The 19,859-nt window shown below is 39.4% G+C and overlaps 1 protein-coding gene across 2 annotated transcripts in view; it reads right to left on the bottom strand.

Moving 5' to 3' along the window:
• Positions 1–3,474: 3,474 nt before the first annotated feature.
• The window catches only part of LOC102824157 (chromosome unknown open reading frame, human C18orf25), a 119,945-nt gene continuing 103,560 nt past the window's right edge, over positions 3,475–19,859 (bottom strand). Inside the window, exons 3-4 of one of the 2 annotated variants that reach the window (XM_006835106.1) lie at positions 16,924–17,050; positions 3,475–4,116 (exon numbers count right to left, since the gene is read on the bottom strand). In XM_006835106.1, coding sequence (XP_006835169.1) covers positions 3,927–4,116; positions 16,924–17,050 — 317 coding nt within the window. In that variant the 3' untranslated portion in view covers positions 3,475–3,926. The remainder of the gene's footprint in view (positions 4,117–16,923; positions 17,051–19,859) is intronic. The other variant, XM_006835105.1, reaches the window with a different exon arrangement.

Raw genomic sequence — 19,859 nt, 5'->3', positions numbered from 1 at the left:
TTAAAAACTAGAGTTGCACATTTTTTAACATTTAATTCTAAGCAATGATTTGTCGTCACTGCATCAAGTTCCACGCTCAAACTCCAGCAACAGCAGATGTGTTAACCACCAAGTGCATTGCTTCCTGGCCATACGATGGCTAACCTTCCATTTTCATGGTAAGAGGAGCAAAAGGCCCCGAGGACCTTCGGACTCTTTAAAAAAAAAAAATAAAACAACAACAAAAATATTTCCTAGTTATCCAGTGATTTTTGTTTTTAAGATCACTACCCTTTAAAATTTGTTAAAAGAATAAGAAATATGTAGTGTTTTAAATAAAATGAAAACAAAGAAAAAATAACAGCATTGAACTAAAATACATGATTATTTTAAACAAACAGTGCACAATCTGAGGAAGTCTGGTTAGGGTGTAATAATTTTTACATATATGTGGAAGTCACATCATACACATACTGGAAAACAGGGATGAGAGGCTATTTGCCTGGAAAAAAAGACAAAACAAAACAAAAAACAAACTCTAGAACTAAAAGACAAAACTGTGTCCTCAGCTTTTTCAAAAACCTTGTGAAATAGTATAAAAAGCAGGCAACAAATTAATTTTTAAGTTACCTATGGTGCTAATCTGCTTGAAGTAACAAACAATTGATTAAGTTAGCAAATCAGATGGTTCATATTCACAGCTGGTAACAATACAGGCAGACTTCATGGGGTACTCAATAGTAAAGAATATGGAGTCTTTTCAGTCTGGCCCCTTCCATGAGACATGAAGAGAGGACTACAGAAGAGCAGCAGGCACCTGGGCCAGGGCAGTCATGACAACTCAGTAGCTAGGTGACTGCTCTGTGGTTCAAACTGGACAGGAGATGCAACCAAACCTGTGGTGTAAACCCATCTATGTATGGCATAAGCACACCATTTTAGCAAAGGTACTACACTGAATAGACATTGTCCTGTGAAAAGCATGAAAACAAAACAAACAAAAACACTTTGGTTAAAGAAAAAAAACACCCATATATATACATATACACACACACACACATATATACATATATGTGTATGTATATAGATATATATATATTTTTTTAAACCAATATATATGCATATATAAGGAGCTCTGGTAGCATAGTGGTTATGAGTCGGGCTGCTAACCTCATGATCAGCAGTTCAAAACTATCAGCAGTTTCGCGGAGGGAAGATGAGGCTTTCTACTCCTGTAAAGATTTATAGCCTCAGAAACCCTATGCAGAGTCAGTATGAGTTGGAAGCAACTCTCCACGGCATACCACCACCATATGCATATAACATAATCCCTTTGAAAGAAACTTCAAATATCACAGGACTGCTAATCACAGAGTTTTCTCATTAATTTCAGAAGCCACATCCCCACTCTTCGGATTAAGCAATGAAAGATTTCAAACCTAGTCTCTCTCCACAGTTAGTCAAGTGGAAAAGGAAGTCCCAACCTAGCAGGGGTGAGAGCTAACTGTCTCAACTACCCTCAGCCTTCCCCTTTTGACATCTTAATTTCTGAATCTGCCTGGTCGTCAAATCAGGCAGTCAGGGTGCTGGACAAGAGACAAGGGGAAAGTACAACCTGATGTGGAAGCAAAAAGAGTCAAGACAGTAGTCTGGTTATCACTCCACTCTCTGCTCCCAATACACCATGCACACAGCACACTGAAAAAGTTCTCTCTTTAGAGAGTGACCTTTAGGGACTAAAGGAAATATGTCATGGGCAATCACCTGCTATATGGAATTGGAGAAAATATACTGCGAACATACAAAAAGGTAATGCAAAATCACCTTTTTTTAAGGGGCTCTGCCCTGATACTGGGGGAAAAAATAAACTGCAATAACTTCAAGTCATATAATCCACTCATTCTCCTCCCAATGATTTTCCTGGAAAACACAGACCAGAAATTGTACATTTCTGCTTTGTCTAGCATGTTAATTCAAGTAAAAAAAAAGTGTAACAGCAAAATTCAATAAATTAATCTTAAAGTAAAATGTGAAGGTCCAAGGGTACACCAGCAGTGAATCTGCAGGTCCTATTTCGCGCTAGCCTTTGGATCTTTGGTTTTTGTCTAGAATCATGGGCATGAGAGAGACATGAGGTGCTAAAATTGGAGGTTCACGATCTTAAAAAATAAAAAATAAAAAAATAAATTAAAAAGCCTGATCTATTAAAAGTAGATTGGAGGAGAAATGAAAAGTTGGCCAGAACAGAGGCCAGATCAAATGAGATGCTATCATAGAAGATCAAAAACTCATGCTGAAATACACTCCAATGGAGGAAGGAGAAACAAAGCAGCAGGGACTTAACTTGTCATTAAAGAAAAAAACAAAAAAAGGCCAGGCAGGAGGACCAGGCAGGCTCTGAGGCATGCGCATGCAGGATGTGTCTCATTCATCTCAGCGGGGGGCCCCACAGCACCCACCCCACACAGTGCCTTAGCATATCAGGCACTTGGTAAATGTGTTCATTGAATGAAAATTGAACTGGAACTGTCTTCTTCGTGCTCTTATGATAAGCAAGAGTCACCAAGGCATTTGGAAAGGGAGACACAGGACCATCACAATGTTATATAGTTAAAATGGAAAAACAATACAGACTGTGACAAACAAAAGGTGAGGTCTTCTAAGACAATATTACTTCGCTCCCCCTGTGCAGACACAGTGCTCTACCTCTAGGTATTGCTGTGAAAATAATTCACTACACTACAACACAGTACAGGAAGAAGGGAGTGACTAATACCACAACACTCCAATGCTGGCATTTCCTGAATTCCCTGAAATTCCCACTACCCTTTGCTATTCCTTTTAGATATTAGAAAAATTATCATGCCATTAATGTGCTTTACATCTGATTTCTTAGGGTATATTTTTTATTTTTCCACTTTCAGAAGGTAAAAGAGGAAAATACTCAGATACAGCATCAGATCAACTTGGATTCGGGTGTTACAAGCAGCTGTGACACACAGATCTGAAAGGAATCTAAGTAAAGAGCCCAGTGATGAAAGGTGGCACTTTCCTGTCAGATTTGCAAAGGCTTGTAGCCTCACCACCCACATTTCCATATCTAACCTACAGAACAGAGTCCTGTGTGCTCCTGACATGTAACAAACCAAAAAAAAAAGACAGGGAGGAAGAGTCCCCATGGGGTCTATCTGTAAAACCTCGTGGTGGGTATCACTCTGAAATGCCTCTGCCCCGAGGTGACAGGGTCCAAAAAGTTTTATGAATTATTGCAATGAGGAGACCTTATTAGTAAGTAAAGTCACCTTACCAGTATTTATACATACAACAGGGCATTTCAGTTATTTGTGTTGTGGGACATCAACCAGGAAAGAAGGCAGAAGTTTTAAGCTAAAAGAGAAAAGTAATACTCCGTCTTCTATTTTTAAGGACAGCTTTTAAATGCACATGCCCTAGTTGGTGCCACTAAGGACCTGACTGGTATATGTTCAAATGCCCTAAGGTGGGAGGGAGTGCCAATAGGGTGGGCTGATAGTGGTCAAGTCTAGACATTAATTTCATTACAAAGAAGAATAAATACTAGATCCAAAAACTGAAATCCATTTTATCTGGTAATTAAATATTCTAGAAGGAAGGCAGTTAGTCCTAAGACTAAAAGTCACCAGGTAAAATAAAATTGTCTAATAAAAACTCATCATTTTCATATTCAGATTGAAAGAAAGAAGGAAAGAAATTCTTTTCTTTGTTTATAAGTTATTTTCCTAAGTGACTTCTGTTAATTGAAAAAAAAAAGGGGGGGGGAGGGGGTGTCAAAAATTTCCATGAGTTTCATTCTACAAATGCCACAAACAGCTTCTGAGGCTGAAGCTATGACAATGAACATCTGTGCCACAAAGAGGAGGAGGAGGAAGTGGGAGGGAACAGTGCAGAGGACACACAGTGACATCCTATTACAGTAGGTATTTACGTCTGCTATCCTCATCCAGGGTCAGGTCAACAACCTCAGAAGGTGAAGCCCAAGTCTGCTGGGGAGTCACAGCAGTCCATGACTGTGTTTGCCGGGTGCTCACATACTGCGGGCCTGAGCCATGCTTCCAGGAAGAGACACTCTGAATCACACCTCCTCGAGGATGAACACACCTGCAATTGACAGCAACAGCAAAAGCATGGTTAATCCCATCACAGGGAAAATACGGCTTCAGCTGTATTGGTCGATACTTGGACAATACAAGATCAGGAAGCCCACATTCAATAGCCTTCCCTCCCCTCCCTCCTGTCTTCTACTCTTGCTCCAAGGACCTCAGTCAGAAACGACTGAATTGAGTTATTTCTACAAGTGTATTTACCTATGCTACAAACAAATACATCCATGAATGTGGCAGGGCATACAGGAGGCAAACTTAGGAAAACAGACATAACCAGGTACCTTGACGGAATGAGTCAAAGGCCTGGGGCTCAAGACCATGGTCTCAGAGTACACCAAGGCCACGTAGCATAACATAGTTGACAAAGACAACGTTCTACATCCTACTTTCATGAGCAGCAATTGAGGACTTAAATGTGCACAAGCAGCCATCTAAGGTGAGACTATTAATGTCTCCCCCCATCTGGAAGAAAAAAGAGTGATGAAAATTGAAGATGCATGGAAACAAGTAGTCCAAAGGACTAATGGACCACTTGAACATCAGCCACCATGACCCTGGAAACAAAAGGACTAGATGGTGCCCAGCTACCACTACCATCCACTCTGAAAGGGATCACATTAGAAGTCCCTGGATAGAGTGGGAGGAAAAGTAGAACAAAATTCAAAATCATGAAGAGACCAAGCTTACTGGTCAGATGGAGACAGTAGTACCCTTGACTATGGTCCTTGGTTACCTTTCAGTTCTGGAACTGAGCTCAACAACAACACAAGAGGGAGAAGTACACTTCAGAACAAACAACCATTTCAAATCATAAGGGCAGCATCATACCCAAGGCAAAATTGGGAGGGATTAGGAAATATGGAGGAATGGAAATAGGAAACACAAGGAAGTGCCATACATAATGCTACATTGTGGGGATTGCAATCAGTGACATTCAACAAATACGTATGACTTGTTGAACGGAAATACCGATTTTCTTTGTACACCTTCACCCAATTCATAATTAAAGGTGGGGGGAAAATTAAGGCAGGGTCTCACTAGAAGGATTCCACACTAAGGTGCAGTCCTAGAGGCAGCAAAAAAAAAAGAAATAAAGAGAAAAATCATACAACCATGAATGGTTTACTTTGTCACTGACTGACTATGGATAAGATGATGTTTCTTTGGACTCATTACAATTCTGGGCTCTTCAGAGCAAAATTAAAATCACCAAACAATCTTAGTCTAAACAACTGAAACACAGTAAGAGAAATAGGTGAAACTTGTTATGATTGTAAGTTCTGTACCCTGCTATCCAAGGTACAACAACAGAGCAGCAGAGGGAGAGGAAAGTCAGGAATAGGAGAAGGAAATGGGATGCATGGCTAACCAAGTAACTTTCTCTGCCATGAAACTTGTAAGAGCTAGATGGTGCCGGGCTACCATTACTGAACATTTTGATTAATGATTCTATAGAAGAATCCTAACCAAAATGGGAAAAATACAAAACGAAATTCAAATTTGCATGGACTGTAGACTTTCTGGAGCCATGGTGGCTGGATAAACCCCTACAACTATTACCCTGAGACCTGAGCTAATATTTAAACCAAAAATATCACTGGAAGTCTTCTTAAAACCAAACAATAGTTTATCTCAACTAGTAAAGAATGTCTGCCTTATATGTTGTACTCTCTTAAAAGTAAAGATAGCAACACTTAGTGGGCAGGGTTTATGTTAATGGGAGGAACAACTCAGAAAAGGAAGGTGAGGATGTGATCAATGTCATTGAACTTTACTAGCAGAAACCAACTGGCATATGTTTTGCTGTTTATATTCAACTACCACAACAAAAACAGAATTTTTTTTTTAAACCAAAGTTCGGTACCATATTTGGTAACAATACCTATTTGTAAACATCTTTTAGTACTAGTACATGTATATATATTAAGGATCAGTTTCTCTAGTCCTAAAGGTTACAAGAGAAAGGCTGGGCTTATGCTTTGATTCAAGCTTTGTTTCCATGAAAGTAACAAGACTGAAGTATTCAGTCTAAAATGGAGCTTTGACTCTCTAAAAGAGTCCTATCAGAGACACAGAACTACCTTGTTGACAAATCTCACCAGGCATTCCTTGGGAGAAAATTGTAACAAAAACACTGACAGCTTAAAGTTCATGCTCCAGTTAACCTATAGACCTATGAGCTTCCAGAATGAAGCACTCAGTTTAGACACAAATGAAAGGCAGTCAGACAGGCCAAGTTAGATCTCTGCTACCTAGGTCCTCAGATCTAAGCTATTATTAGACAGCCCTTGTTTGGGTCAAGGAGGCATGGTGTTGCTGTGGATTACGCAATGGGTTGCTAACCACAAGACTGGTAGTTCAAACCCACCAGCTGATATATGGGAAAGATGAGACTGTCTGTTCCAGTAAAGATTTACAGTCTTGAAAACCTTTAAGGGAAAGTTCTACTCTGTCTTATAGGGCCATTATGAGTCAGAATCGACTAGATGGCAATGGGGTTGTGGGGTGTGTGTGTGTGTGTGTGTGTGTGTGAGGTCATGTAAGAAGTGGTAAGCGGTATGAGTCTAGTCACATAACTACCACAGTGGGTCTTGAACAGCTATTCTAACAAACTGTTAACAGTGAGTGATGTTGGCTCACTTGAGAATTTAAGTTTTGATTAATGCTACCTATACCAGTGGGTTCAAAAGAATTTTAGGTACAATGGACAAGTTTCCGTTGCAAACCTGCCCCAAGGAGCCTTACAATCATAGAAAGAGGTTCTTGCTTCTAAGGAAGACTAGTCTAAACACTATTCCCTAGAGAGGTGCTGAAGAACAGATTTCCTTGTGGACAAAACATTAGGTAGATCTGGGGTTTATTACAATACCAGAGGCCTGCCATTTGTTCAGAAATGGTTTAAGTAGTTACTAGCACAGAAGTGATGATATTTCCAAAAATTAGGTTGGTTAAAAGCATTAAAATAAGAGACACAAAGTTCAAGCTCTAATTAAAATCTGTCCATCTCAAATGTCTACTCAGACTAAGTGACCATGTAAGCATGGGAGAGTGTTGGCCAAGGGAGTTCACTCAACGTTTGTACAAATGATTTCATGACTGATGGCCAACAAACAGAATATTAAGTTTGTTAAGCAGGTTCACACATATTATGTTGTTGTTGTTGATATGTGCCGTGGAGTCGGTTCTGACTCATAGCGGCCCTGTACAGGGTTTCTCAGGTGGGAGCAGAAAACCTCATCTTTCTCCCGCGGAATAGCTGATCGTTTTGAACTGCTGATTGTGAGATTTAGCAGCCCGATTCATAAACACTACGCTACCAGAGTTCCTTCACATATTATATTACTTCACAATTTCAACAGACCTATTTGATAGACATGGAACTCATCCATACACTGTAGATGGGAAGCACCAATTCTTCTATGGTCTTCTTTATTCACTGTCCAGCTTTCGTGTGCTTATAAGGTTATTGATGCTTTTGAGTTATAGTGTTGGAGAAGAATATTGAAAAGTGCCATGGGCTGCCCAAAGAACCAACAGATCTGTGTTGGAAGAAGTGCAGCCAGAGTGATCCTTTGAGGCTAGGATGGCCAAGTTTCATCTCTAATACTTTGGACATATTGTCAGGCAGGACTAGGCTGGAGAAGGATATCTATCATGTTTGCTAGGGTAGAGGGTCATAGAAAAAGAGGAAGTTCCCCCCCAGCAAGATGGATTGGCAAAGTGGCAGCATCAATGGGCTCAAGCATGGCAATAATAGTGAGGTTGGCCTAGGATGGGGCAGTGCTTCATTCTGTTGTACAAAGAGTTGCTATGAGTTGGTACCGATTCGATGGCCCCTAACAAGAATAGCGGGAAAAGCGGTTAGATTTTTTTGCCTAAGGTCATATTACTTGAAAGTCGTAGAACAAGGCACTTGCAGCCCAGGTCTGATTCTGAGTTTAATATAATGCTTTAATGTTTAAAACAAAGGTATGTTTTCAATTGGGTGAGCAAAATATAGCAAGAATTAACAGAGTACAAAGATAGGTCCAGACTAACAACTAAAAGTATAAAATTCTTTAACCTAGAGGATACTATGCTGAGTGAAATGAGTCAATCACAAAAGGTCAAATATTATATTTGCTATAAAAAATCAAGGAGCTCTGGCAGTGTAGTGGTTACGAGTTAGGCTGCTAACCTCAAGGTCAGCAGTTTGAAACTACCAGCCATTATGCAGGAGAAACACGAGACTCCTTCTGCTCCTGTAAAGATTTACAGCCTTGGAAACCCTATGCAGTGTGACTATGAGTTAGAATCAACTCCACAGCTCACCACCACCACTAGAAAAATCAAGAGAAAGTTTATACACAGAAAGAAACACTCTTTGAAGGTTACATGGGGTGGGAGGGGAAGGAGTAATAACTAGAGGGCAGTTAACTGAGGGAAAGAAAAAGCACTAACAACAAGGGGGAGGGCCGCACAAAATAGTCAGGGCAAAGGCAGACATTGGGAAAACACCATTACATATACAATCTTGCAATAATAATAATCATAGCCTACAAGTGGATACAGACATTCCAGCTAAACAGGAGTGGAAAGGTGAATGGAATGCACCCATGAATATATGTAAGTTTGACAGAGGATAATTTCAATGTGCATGTACCTATGCTACAAATATATCCACATATGTGATGGAACATACAGGGGGTAAAATTATGAAAACTTCTTACTCATAACCAAACACCTTAAGGGGGATGAGTTGCTGGGTCTGGGCCTATGGCCTAACATAGTCCATAAAGACAAAGTTCCACATCCTACTTCAGTGAATAGCAACTGGGGTCTTAAAATGTCAATAGCAGCAATCTAAAGTACAACTATTAACTTCTACTCATCCAGAGCAAAGAAGAGTAAAGAAAATTGAAGACACAAGGAAACAATTAGTTTCCAAAATACCAACAGACCATGTGAACCCCAGTCTCTGAGACCCTGAGACCAGAAGAACTAAATGATGTTCAGCTACCACTGCTGACTGCTCTGAAAAGGACCACAAGAGGAAGTCCTGTATAGAGTGGGGAAAAACTGTGGAACAAAACTCAAAATCATAAGAAAAGACCAAGTTAATGATCTGATAGAAATTGGTGAAACCCCTGAGACGTTAGTCCTTACACACTCTTCAAACCTGGAACTGAACTCACCTACATAACTCAACTTCAGTTAAACACAGGCCTATAAGGTTAACAATAACACCAGGGAGACACGCACTCATTATAACATCCAAAGGACAGCATTTGTCCATGGAAAAAGCTCAGAAAGCAGGAAGGGATAGGAAAAAAGGGAATGAAGGGAAATGATAAACACAGGGAAGAAGTGGGAAGAGTACTATTGCATTGTGGGGATTGCAGTCAATGTCAGAAAACAAAATGTGCATGGAAATGGTAAATGGAAAACCAATTTGCTCTGTAAATTCTCTCCAAAAGCACACACACACAAAAATAATAAAATAAAAATATAAAGTGTTTTAGCAGTTCAAAAAGGCACCTATTCAGATACAAACTGAGTGTTTTAGCAGTTCAAAGAAACACCTATTCAGCTGGTTTAGAAACTCAGTAGGAATTTGGGGAAAGAGTGGCTACAAAGAGTCAATACAATCTTTGGCAGAATCTCAATCTCTGAGTTAAAGAGGACATTAGCCCCAGATTTACTGCACTGTTGTTGTTGTTGTTGTCAGGTGCCATTGAGTCAGAACCGACTCATAGCGACCCCACCCACAGCAGAACGAAACAACGTCCGATCCTGGGCCAACCTCACTACCGCTGCCACACTTGATGCCATCGATGATGCCACCTGGCCAAACCATCTCATTGGGGGTCTTCCTCTTTTTTTCTGACCCTCCATCTTACCCAGCATGACATCCTTCTCCAGTGACTGTTCCATCCTGACAATATGTCCAAAGTATGAGAGACGAAGCTTAGCCATCTTGGCCTCCAAGGAGCACTCTGGCTGCACTTCTTCCAAAACAGATCTATTGGTTCTTTTGGCAGTCCATGGCACTTTAAGTGTTCTCCTCCAACACCACAATTCAAAGGCATCAATTCTTCTACCATCTTCCTTATTCACTGTCCAGCTTTCACATCCATATGAGGTTATTGAAAATACCATGGCTTGGGTCAGGCGCACCTTAGTCCTCAAGCTGACATCTTTGCTCTTCAACACTTTAAAAAGGTCTTGTGCAGCAGATTTGCCTAATGCAATACGTTGTTTGATCACTTGACTGCTGCTTCCGTGAGTGTTGATAGTTCATCCCAGAAGAATAAAGTCCTTCACAACTTCAATCTTTTCTCCATTGATAAGAACGTTCTTTATTGGTCCAGTGGTGAGGGGTTTTGTTTTCTTTACATTGAGATGTAATCCATACCGAAGGCTGTGCTCTTTGATCTTCATAAGTAAATGTTTCAAGTCCTCTTCACTTTCAGCAAGCAGGCTGTTAATGAGTCTTCCTCCAATTATGATGCCACGTTTTTCTTGCCACACATAATTATGCAACATAACATCAGCAAGTGGCTTTTAAAGGGATCTGACTGAATCTGTGCATTTTGCAGAAAAGACAACCAAGGCCAAAAGACAACTGTATGGGATATTAAGCAAGTTAAACAAAGAGCCAAGAAGGGCAAAAATCAAGTCTCCACTGGGGGCTTATTTTCTACTAAACAACTTTGCCTCTCAGACTATATTTAAAGTACTGAGAAATGCTGCTGGCCTGAGGATATTCAATAAACAGCAAAGCTGACTCTAGAATATCCGGTGAGGGATGAGGGCAGGAGAGTCAAAGTTTTAGAGATGGTGTTTACTACTGACTAATAATGGTTGACGGAATTGGGAATATTCAGTCAGGAGAGAGAATCTAGAGATGAAGCAATGCTTCAACTATTTAAAAATATATCACTTCAGTACTTAAGTTACAAATGGCTCATGTACCAGAGACCAATTTGGGCTACTTAGGGCAAAAAAGGTAGTGTATTATGACTTAAAAGAGAATCTCAAAGAATTCAAGGATGAAAACTAGACCATGTTCATTCATTTGTCTCAGGTGCCAATCCACTCAGCTTGATTTTCTTCAATAGTTTCGATTCTCTGGAGAATGTAATCATCCCACTCAAAAGCTTGCCTGCTTCTATTATTTGTAAAAAGCAAAGTTCCCAAAGAAGGGAAAGAAAACTATAGGAACACATGAATCATTTTCTGGAGGTAAGTTTTGACTGATTATTACCACCCAACAATTACAGTTACTACAAAATGGAATAAAATTCCTTTTAAGCATTCAAGCAATTGCTGGGGCATCTGTAAGAAACATCAGGCAGGGATCTATGATGACCTCTAAGGTTGTCAGCAGCTCTTAATATTTCTACAAAAACAAATAAAATGTCGTATTATAAACATGCATAGTAATTACGGGAAGTGATGAGGGGATATAAGGGGGACGTCTGTTTTTTTTTTTTTTTTTTTTTATCTCAGTGCCAGTTACTTGGATATGTACAGTTTCTAAGTATGAACTTAAAACTTTTCAGTGTGTTATAAGCCAATAAGACATTACCAACAAAATGTTTATGACTTAATGACCTGAATTATCTGGAATAAAATGGTAGCTAGGAGATAAGATGAGGACAGAATAAGGCTTAGCACATTGTGGGGAGGTGGGGGGAGTACAGAAAAAAAAAAATCTAAGCAGCAGAAGGGTACTGGAGAACCAGTTCAACTAGGATGGTACACTGTTGTTGCTAAGTGCCAAAGATTCAGTTCTGACTCATCACAACCCTATATACAGTTTCTGAGGAGTAGTTAGTGGGTCTGAACTGCCAACCTTGTGGCTGTCAGTCCAGTGCTCATTCTATAGCATCATACCAGGATAGTATGTACATTATAGAAAAACTTGCACTAAATCAGAAAAAGTTTCAAGAGAAAACAATACCATAATTATTATAAGACCTAAAAAGATACCCTATAATGAAGGATGTAAGAGGCTCGAAATTTTGCAAGGTGGCTAAGATAAAAAAAGAGATAGTCATGCATCATCATATATCCTGTTCGGTATTATAAAAAGAGGTAGAATGGGGCATCCTCTGCTATAAGTTCATTGGTCCAATCAAATTCTGGTACAGATACAGCCTTTGTACCCACAAAATACTTAATGGGCACATAGCTGGAGACATGTAAAAAACAAGTTAGAGCCAAATTTCAAGTCTTAAAACTAAGAAAGTGATTAGGACTCAGTTTTCAAAATGCTAGGGGGGAAAAAAACCTTATAAACACTAAGTTTTGATAATTTCCTGCTCTTCAGATACTGAAACCTATAAAGGAAAGACACACTTCATAGTAGAAAACAGAAGAGGGAAAGAGAACAGACTCTGATGGTTTGCTTTTGATAAAGTTCACTTACCATCCTTAGTAAGGATAGGTGGAAAATTACATTAAAAATTCATCATTTTACTCTCATTTACAGAGTCTGAAGCAGTCCTCTTAAATAACATTCCTACTTACTTTTCCTAACCTGAAAACAAAGTTAATGTTCACAGTGTTAGGAAAATCTTCCTTTACTAGACTTTGTTTACATATCTGCCTCTCTAAGGTTTGCATGGTAAACATTAGCAATAGGTTCTAGGCAGCATTCAGTGTTAATGTGAAAGCCTTCCTGCATCAATTCTGTTTTGAGGGATGAACCAATATTAACACCAACAACTGCAGGACCAGCAGACCACTGTGAAATGAGGTTTCAGGGTCTACATATTCAACAAAAGCCTCTGAGAACAGGGACTGAGGAGACTTTTCAAATACAGTTTCTTAAACAGAAAAATCAGCACTAGATAGCTTTATCTTCCCAGGGCAATTGCCAACAAGGTGGGTAGAAGAAAAGGAAAAAATACTGAGGACTAAGAAAAATATTGACATGATGTTCATACATTAAAACTTTTGGCAAGATTAAGTGGTACTGACAAGAGGATCATGAATTAAAACTTGGGACAAAATTAAGTGGGCACAGAAGAACTGGAGATGTTGGGAAAGTCTCCACGTCACTAGCAATGGACATCTTGTGAACTGTCCAAAAATTAATATCTGACACAATAATGTTTAGGTACATTAGGAGACCACCACAGCAACACAAGGCAGCCATAAAAGATGCATTCAACCATTAGTTCAGAAAGCATGCATTCTAGTCTACAACTAGAGGAACACATATGGGAGAACATGGAAGGGATTAACATGCAAGAAAGAAACAAAAATACTGTTTATCAAGAAGAAAAAAGACAAAGGCATATCACAACCAAAATTACTGAATGCAAAGGTCAAACAAATGCTTCCAGAATGGAAAAATGTAATCCAACACAAATTAGAACAATTCCAGTCCCAACGAGAATAATAACTCAAGGACCAAGTCCAAAATTTTTTAACTCTCAGAAAAAAACCAACAATGTAGAATTAAATAGCTAAGACAGACAGATTGCAGGACAACAAAATCCACACAAAACATCTCTGCATGCAAATCAAATTAGAACAAAAAGATGTGGATCAAAACCTAAAACCTTTTTCCAGGTGATAACCCTGCCAGAAGCCCATCAATACTTCATAACTGCAACCCTAGACCTGTAAAAGAAACAAATTCCGCATGAGCTGAAGGCCATCGATGGGGGCAATTCTGAAGCAACCAACAAGAAAGCCTCTTCCCCCACCTGGATCTCAGCTTTTTAATTTCAATCTTTCAAAGATCATACAGCTACTTCTGCTGGAAGGGGGAAGGGAACAACTCCAGAAAGACAGAGTGGAATCAGTGAAACACTCAGTTCTAGACTCAAAGACTAATATAAAAGATGCCCTCAAAATAATTCAGGTCTCAGTTAAAAAATAAAAAAATAATAATAATAAAAAAAACTCCAACAAAACTTACAAAGTGTACATTCACTATAATGGACAGTATATCCACCATGGAGGTTTCAAAATGGATGTTACTTTCAAGATCTAACTGTACCAATATTCAAAACAACTGATCATAATAAAACACATCTTTAAGCTTCAGAGTTAGGAAAAAATGTCCTTAAAAGTAATGTTAAAGCGTGCTATTTAATATGTATGTACCCAAAGTCACTGACTTAGTTCAAGATGGGAATAAGTATGTCTATAGAGTAAACTGACAATCTAGAGAAGGATGATCTACCACGTTCAGAGAAGGATGCACTAGTGCCAATTTGTGTGTGTGTGTGTGTGTGTGTGTTGGGGGGAGGGGAATTTAACATTTCAATTTTGAAGTTTAACAGAAATATAATGATAATTTTAAATCCTCAAACTCTATATATCAGAAATAATTGGTGGAAAAGATGCAAGAGAATCCATGATGGAAGACAACTGGGAAAAGGGAGCTAAAAAGATTGGTAGTTCACAAGATTTCTAAGCAAAAGGAAACCAAAACCAAAGGAGGGTGACTTGGTTAAAGTCCAGAGAGAACTGGACCAAGTAATATATCTCAGCAGAGAGCAAGAGATTAAATCAAGAGATAAGCAACAGGTTGTTTACCTGCTCTCTCCGCCTTAAGCAGGAATATGTGAGACAATGAACTATATACAAGGGAACTTCAAAAAGTTCTTGGAAAATCTGAATGAAAAAATTACGGAATTTTCTCATGAAATTTTTGAAGGCTCCTTGTAATCTGAAATGAAATTCAAGAGGAAACTGGTGAGTAGATAATGTGCTCCTGACACAATTAAAGTTAACTAACCTACATCAATCTATCAGTCAGCAGGGAAGCAGTATAGAACAGAGCTCAAAACAAACAGTATTGTACTATCCTTCAGTAATTCTAACACCTAATTATGATAGATAAGTCAGAAGAGAACAGAAAAATATGGGAAGAGGACCTACTCAGAAAAAGTTTATTGCTAAAATAGAAAAATGAATTCTTTCCCACCAATGTAGGGAAAATAACCGTTTTAAAAGAAAAGGAGAAGGAGGAAAAAAGATGACAGCTTAGTAAGGAGTCCTGGTCTGGCACTGCAGGGTAATGTGCTGGACTATAAGGTCAATTTGAACTGTGTAAGGTCAGTGGTTCAGACCCACCAGTCACTCCTCAGAACTGACTTGAAAGCACTTAACAACATGGCATAAATGGGACTCTTGGTGTGGTACTGTAGGATCAGCACTGGACTGCGAACCACAAAGTTGGCAGTTCAAACTCACCAGCTGATCCTCATAAACCCTACATAGGGTTGCTACTGAGTCTGAACCAACTCAATAACATTTAACATGGCAAAAATACGGATTAGAGGATGAAATGCTAAACCAATAATTAAAACAAAAAACAAAAAACAAAAAAACTATCACCGACTCAATTCTAACTCATATCACCCCATACAGGGTTTCTGAGACTATGTAAGTATTTATAAGAGCTGACAGCCTCATGAGCAGCTGGTTAGGTTTGAACCTCTGACCTTGCAGTTAGCAGCCCAATGCCTAACCTACAGTGCCACCAGCACGCCTTAAGACTAATAATAGCTCTGATAAAGACAGAATTGGCCACTTTGGAGAAAAGAAGTGTTTTTGTTTTTAAACTATTTGATTAAACACTATATCCTTAAAATTCCAACTGTTTAACTGACAAACATTCTCAGAAAGTATAACTGGGTTTTGGCCTTAAAAATGCCAAGCTCCAAAAATTAATTTCATAATGTTGTTAAGTGCTGTTGAGTTGGTTCCCACCCATAGCGACCTTGTATAGGGTTTCCCCCGAGCGGCTGGTGAGTTTGAATTGCGGACCCTACAATTCAAACGGACTATGCAGTCCAGCTCATTAACCCACAGCACCACACCAGGACTCCAAAAAGACTTGCACATTTACTTTTAATGAAAGACAAGGAGAGGTGTTCTGGGGAAACAAGAAATCTGGTGTCAGATGTCTATCTCCCAATTGTTTGCTCCCAGTATATTCCAGGGCAAACTGATATAAATGAGAAAGGGAACACAGTGATACTTCTGCACTAAGAGAAAAATCTGTCAAGCCGTCCAGACATTTGCTGAATAAAGTGGGGAAAAAATCAACTCCAGCTCACAGACACAGACAGTGGAGATGTTCCTGTTATAAGACAATACAAGAGGGCTTCAAAAAATTTGCTAAAATTTTCTTTAAAATAATTCTGTTTTACTCCAAACTTCAAAAAAAAATTGTTACTGTGAATTAGGTGAAGGTTTACAGAGCAAATTAGTTTTCCATTCAACAATTCATACATATTTCATATCACTGAATACAATCCCCCAGTCCCCACAATGGAACCTCACTTATCCTGCTTCCTCCCTGTGTTTCCTATCTCCAGTTCTCCTCTTCTCCTAACCTTTCTGAACGTTGTCCTTGAGCAAATGCTGCTCTTTTGATCTCAAATGGTTGATCAGTCTACAGTGTGCATACCTCCCTACTACTAGTGTGCCCCTTATAGATCTACCTATTGTTTGGTTGGAAACTGAGCCATGGGGGTGAGTTCGTTTCCAGACCTGAAGGGTGGCTAAGGGCCATAGTCTCCAGGGCTCCACCAGTCTCTATTTGACCAGTAAGCCTGGTCTTTTTTTTTAAGATTTGAGTTTTGCTTCTGTGAACTTTTTTGAAGCCCCATCATATGTAGCACATTGTTGAGCTCAGAAAGCATATGCTTTAAGCCACAGCAAGTTGGAATATAGCTCCCACTATTCATGCCAACCATGCTATGAGATCTACCTTTTTTTTTTCTCCCACTTCTCTGATTAAAATAAAATCACCGTTTAAAATACCAGTTTACTCCAACAAATATCCTACCTTGCATGTTCCTGAACCCCCACAATTTCCACTTCACTGTCTGAAGAGGGGATATTAATTTCTTCATTAAGTGGTACATTGCCAGCAGATGTTTTATCATTCACTAGGAATCCTGGATCCAAGTGGCCTGAGAGAGGAGAGACAAAACAAGCATCACAGTTTGACTTTTTTCACAAACAGCAGAAACAAGGCATTGGTAAATTTCCATCCATGGTTAGTCGCAGAAACAGAATAGCCCAATGAGAACTTGCTTCGGTGAATCTGTTACCCAAGTCAAATAATAGGAGGCAGTGTTCCATCTGTTTTTCAAATAAATTATTTTAAGAAATTAAACAGGCTATGTGTACATGGTTAAAGAATGTTTGAACAACACAGAAGTCCATAAAAGTAAGTAATCAAAGCCTCTCATCAATCTACTTCTATTCTTGAGGAGACAATAACTTGAGCGCTTTGGCAAATATCTGTAAGTAGTTATAAAATGATAATACTCTATACTGTATTCTGTACCTTTTTTTTTTCTTTGCATTCAATGCCAGTCTACTTTTAAATAAAGTGTATAACAAGCTCACCACCATCTAAAGAGCAATGGGGTTCTCCACTGTTTTATCATTTTAGAAAAACAAAATTCTCAACTAGAAAAGGTCAAAGGCAAACACATCACAGTTTGGGGAAGCACAGCAGTTTGTGGCACTGACACATGGACAGACTTTGTCACAAGGGTCTTCATAAAACATCTGATGCAATAAAATACATTCTCTAACATCACAGAAAATGTGAGCTTCACATAACTCTTTCAATAAAGGCAAATGGCAGAGCATTCAAAGCGCACCACTCTGAAAGCAATTCTAGCAAGTCAGCATGATTCAGCCTATGGACTCAGCCCTTGAAATAGATGGATTTTAGAATATCTTCAAATTAACATGGAATAAACAGAGCTGCTATGGGCGTGAATTTTCAGTATTTTCATTTATATATATATTGTCACTTGTTTAAAAATTATCTCTTTAATACTATATTTTTTAAAAATCCTTCATGACACACCTCATAGAAACTAAACCAATATAAAGAAAATAACATTTTACACATAAAAGTCTTCCTTCCCCCTCCCCCAGACCCTCATTCACACCAATACAGTTCAAGGTCAGTGAAAGACTTGTACTTTCATACTCCTGCCAGCTCTTAGTGTAAACCAGTCAGAGCTACGTTGTTGTTGTTGTTAAGTGCAGTGGAGTAAATTCCGACCCATAGCAATCCTGTATAGGGTTTCCAAGGAGCAGCTGGTGAGCCTGAACCACCGACCTTGTAGTTCAAACGACTCTGCAGTCTGAAGCATTAGACCACAGTGACATACCAAGACTCCAAATTTTAAATTACTGCCCAATAAAATAAGACAAATGAGGTAAATCCTAGAGGGACAAAATACAAATTACTTGGTGAATGTTAATCATCACAATTTCCTTTCAGGTCCATTACTTGAGATGCATAAAACAGTTATCAAGTCATCTGGAACTCCCACCTTCTTTGTGGGATGCTATGGCGCTGTGGGTTAATGCACCAGACTGCAAAGCCGTTTGAACTGCAAGGTTGGTGGTTCAAGCTCACCAGCTGCTCCTTGGAAACCCTATACAGAGTCGCTATGGTTCGGAACCGACTCAATGGCACTTCACAACAACAACAACGCTCTATAAGAGACCATAAGGAGAGTGTTGTTGTGGTGCTAGACGATAAGCACTAGACCATAAAGTTGGTATGAGCCAAAAGGTCGGTGGTTCAAACTCAACAGTTACTCCTCAGAAACCCTATAAAAGGTTGCTATGCGTTGGAACCACTCTACTTCACTTAACAACAACCTTTTCTATAAAAGACCACCACAGGAATACTCTAACGGCCAGGGTTGCATGCCCTCTTCCCTTACCTCAGAGCCTGAGTCAGTAAGTAGTCTTTTCCCTTAGTAGAACCCTCTTCAGCTTGCCACACATTCCTTTGGGAGCTCCTGAGCAAAGCCTAACATTCTCTGGCCTTTCAGCCATCCTCCACACCCCACCAAGGCACTCCGGTAAGCATAGTGGTTACAAGTCAGGCTGCTAATCTCACAATCAGCAGTTCGAAACTACCAGTAGTTCCATGGGAGAAAGATGAAGCTTTCTGGCCCCGTAAAGATTTACAGCCTTGGAAACCCTATGCAGGGTTGGTATGATTCAGAACCGACTCCACCACTCCCCACCAGGAATCCAACGGAAGAGCAGCATTAAAAGCATACACAGAAATGTGTCGGAGAGAATAAGAGCTTTTCTCCAAAACTCCCAGTGCTAGCAGTCTTTTCAGTGTCCTGGTGTGGGCACTGTAGGATAAGCACTGGACTATTAACCACAAGGTTAGTGGTTCAAACCTACCAGTTGGTCCTCGGAAACCCTATACAGGGTCACTATGAGTCGGAACCAACTCCATAGCACTTAACAATAGTAGCCTTTTCTAGTTCTAAGCCCTTTAGAGAAAATTTAACCAGCACAATTACTATATACTTCACAGAAAATAAAGCAGAGGATTTCTATTTAGCGGTGTGGTATTTATTACAAGGTCAGTATGAACCACCAGCTCAGAAACCAGTTGCTCCTCAGAAACCCTACACAGGGTCTCTGAGTCGAAACCAACTCTATGGCACATAACAATTGTAGTAGCTGGCCATCTCTGGTTAGCTCTTTTTTACCTTCAGAAAGGTAACTTCATTTACTCTATTAAAAAATTCTCAATTTCTGTTCTCCCACACTTGAGACCTTTTAACACGCAAATCTGTTAGGGCAAACCAATCAAATGCAGAAAAAGTGTCAACTAAGTTATAGCAAACTCTTTTTTTTTTCTTCAAAAGAAATATTGCAGCTACTTTTACATTATAAATTCACTGGATAAGAACTATTCCTGGGCCTATCTGCAACACA

This window comes from Chrysochloris asiatica, unplaced genomic scaffold (genome assembly GCF_000296735.1).
Source record: "Chrysochloris asiatica unplaced genomic scaffold, ChrAsi1.0 scaffold00015, whole genome shotgun sequence".
Classification (NCBI taxonomy): domain Eukaryota; kingdom Metazoa; phylum Chordata; class Mammalia; order Afrosoricida; family Chrysochloridae; genus Chrysochloris; species Chrysochloris asiatica.
Note: the sequence above shows the minus strand (reverse complement) of the source record. Positions and strands in the feature narration are given on the sequence as shown.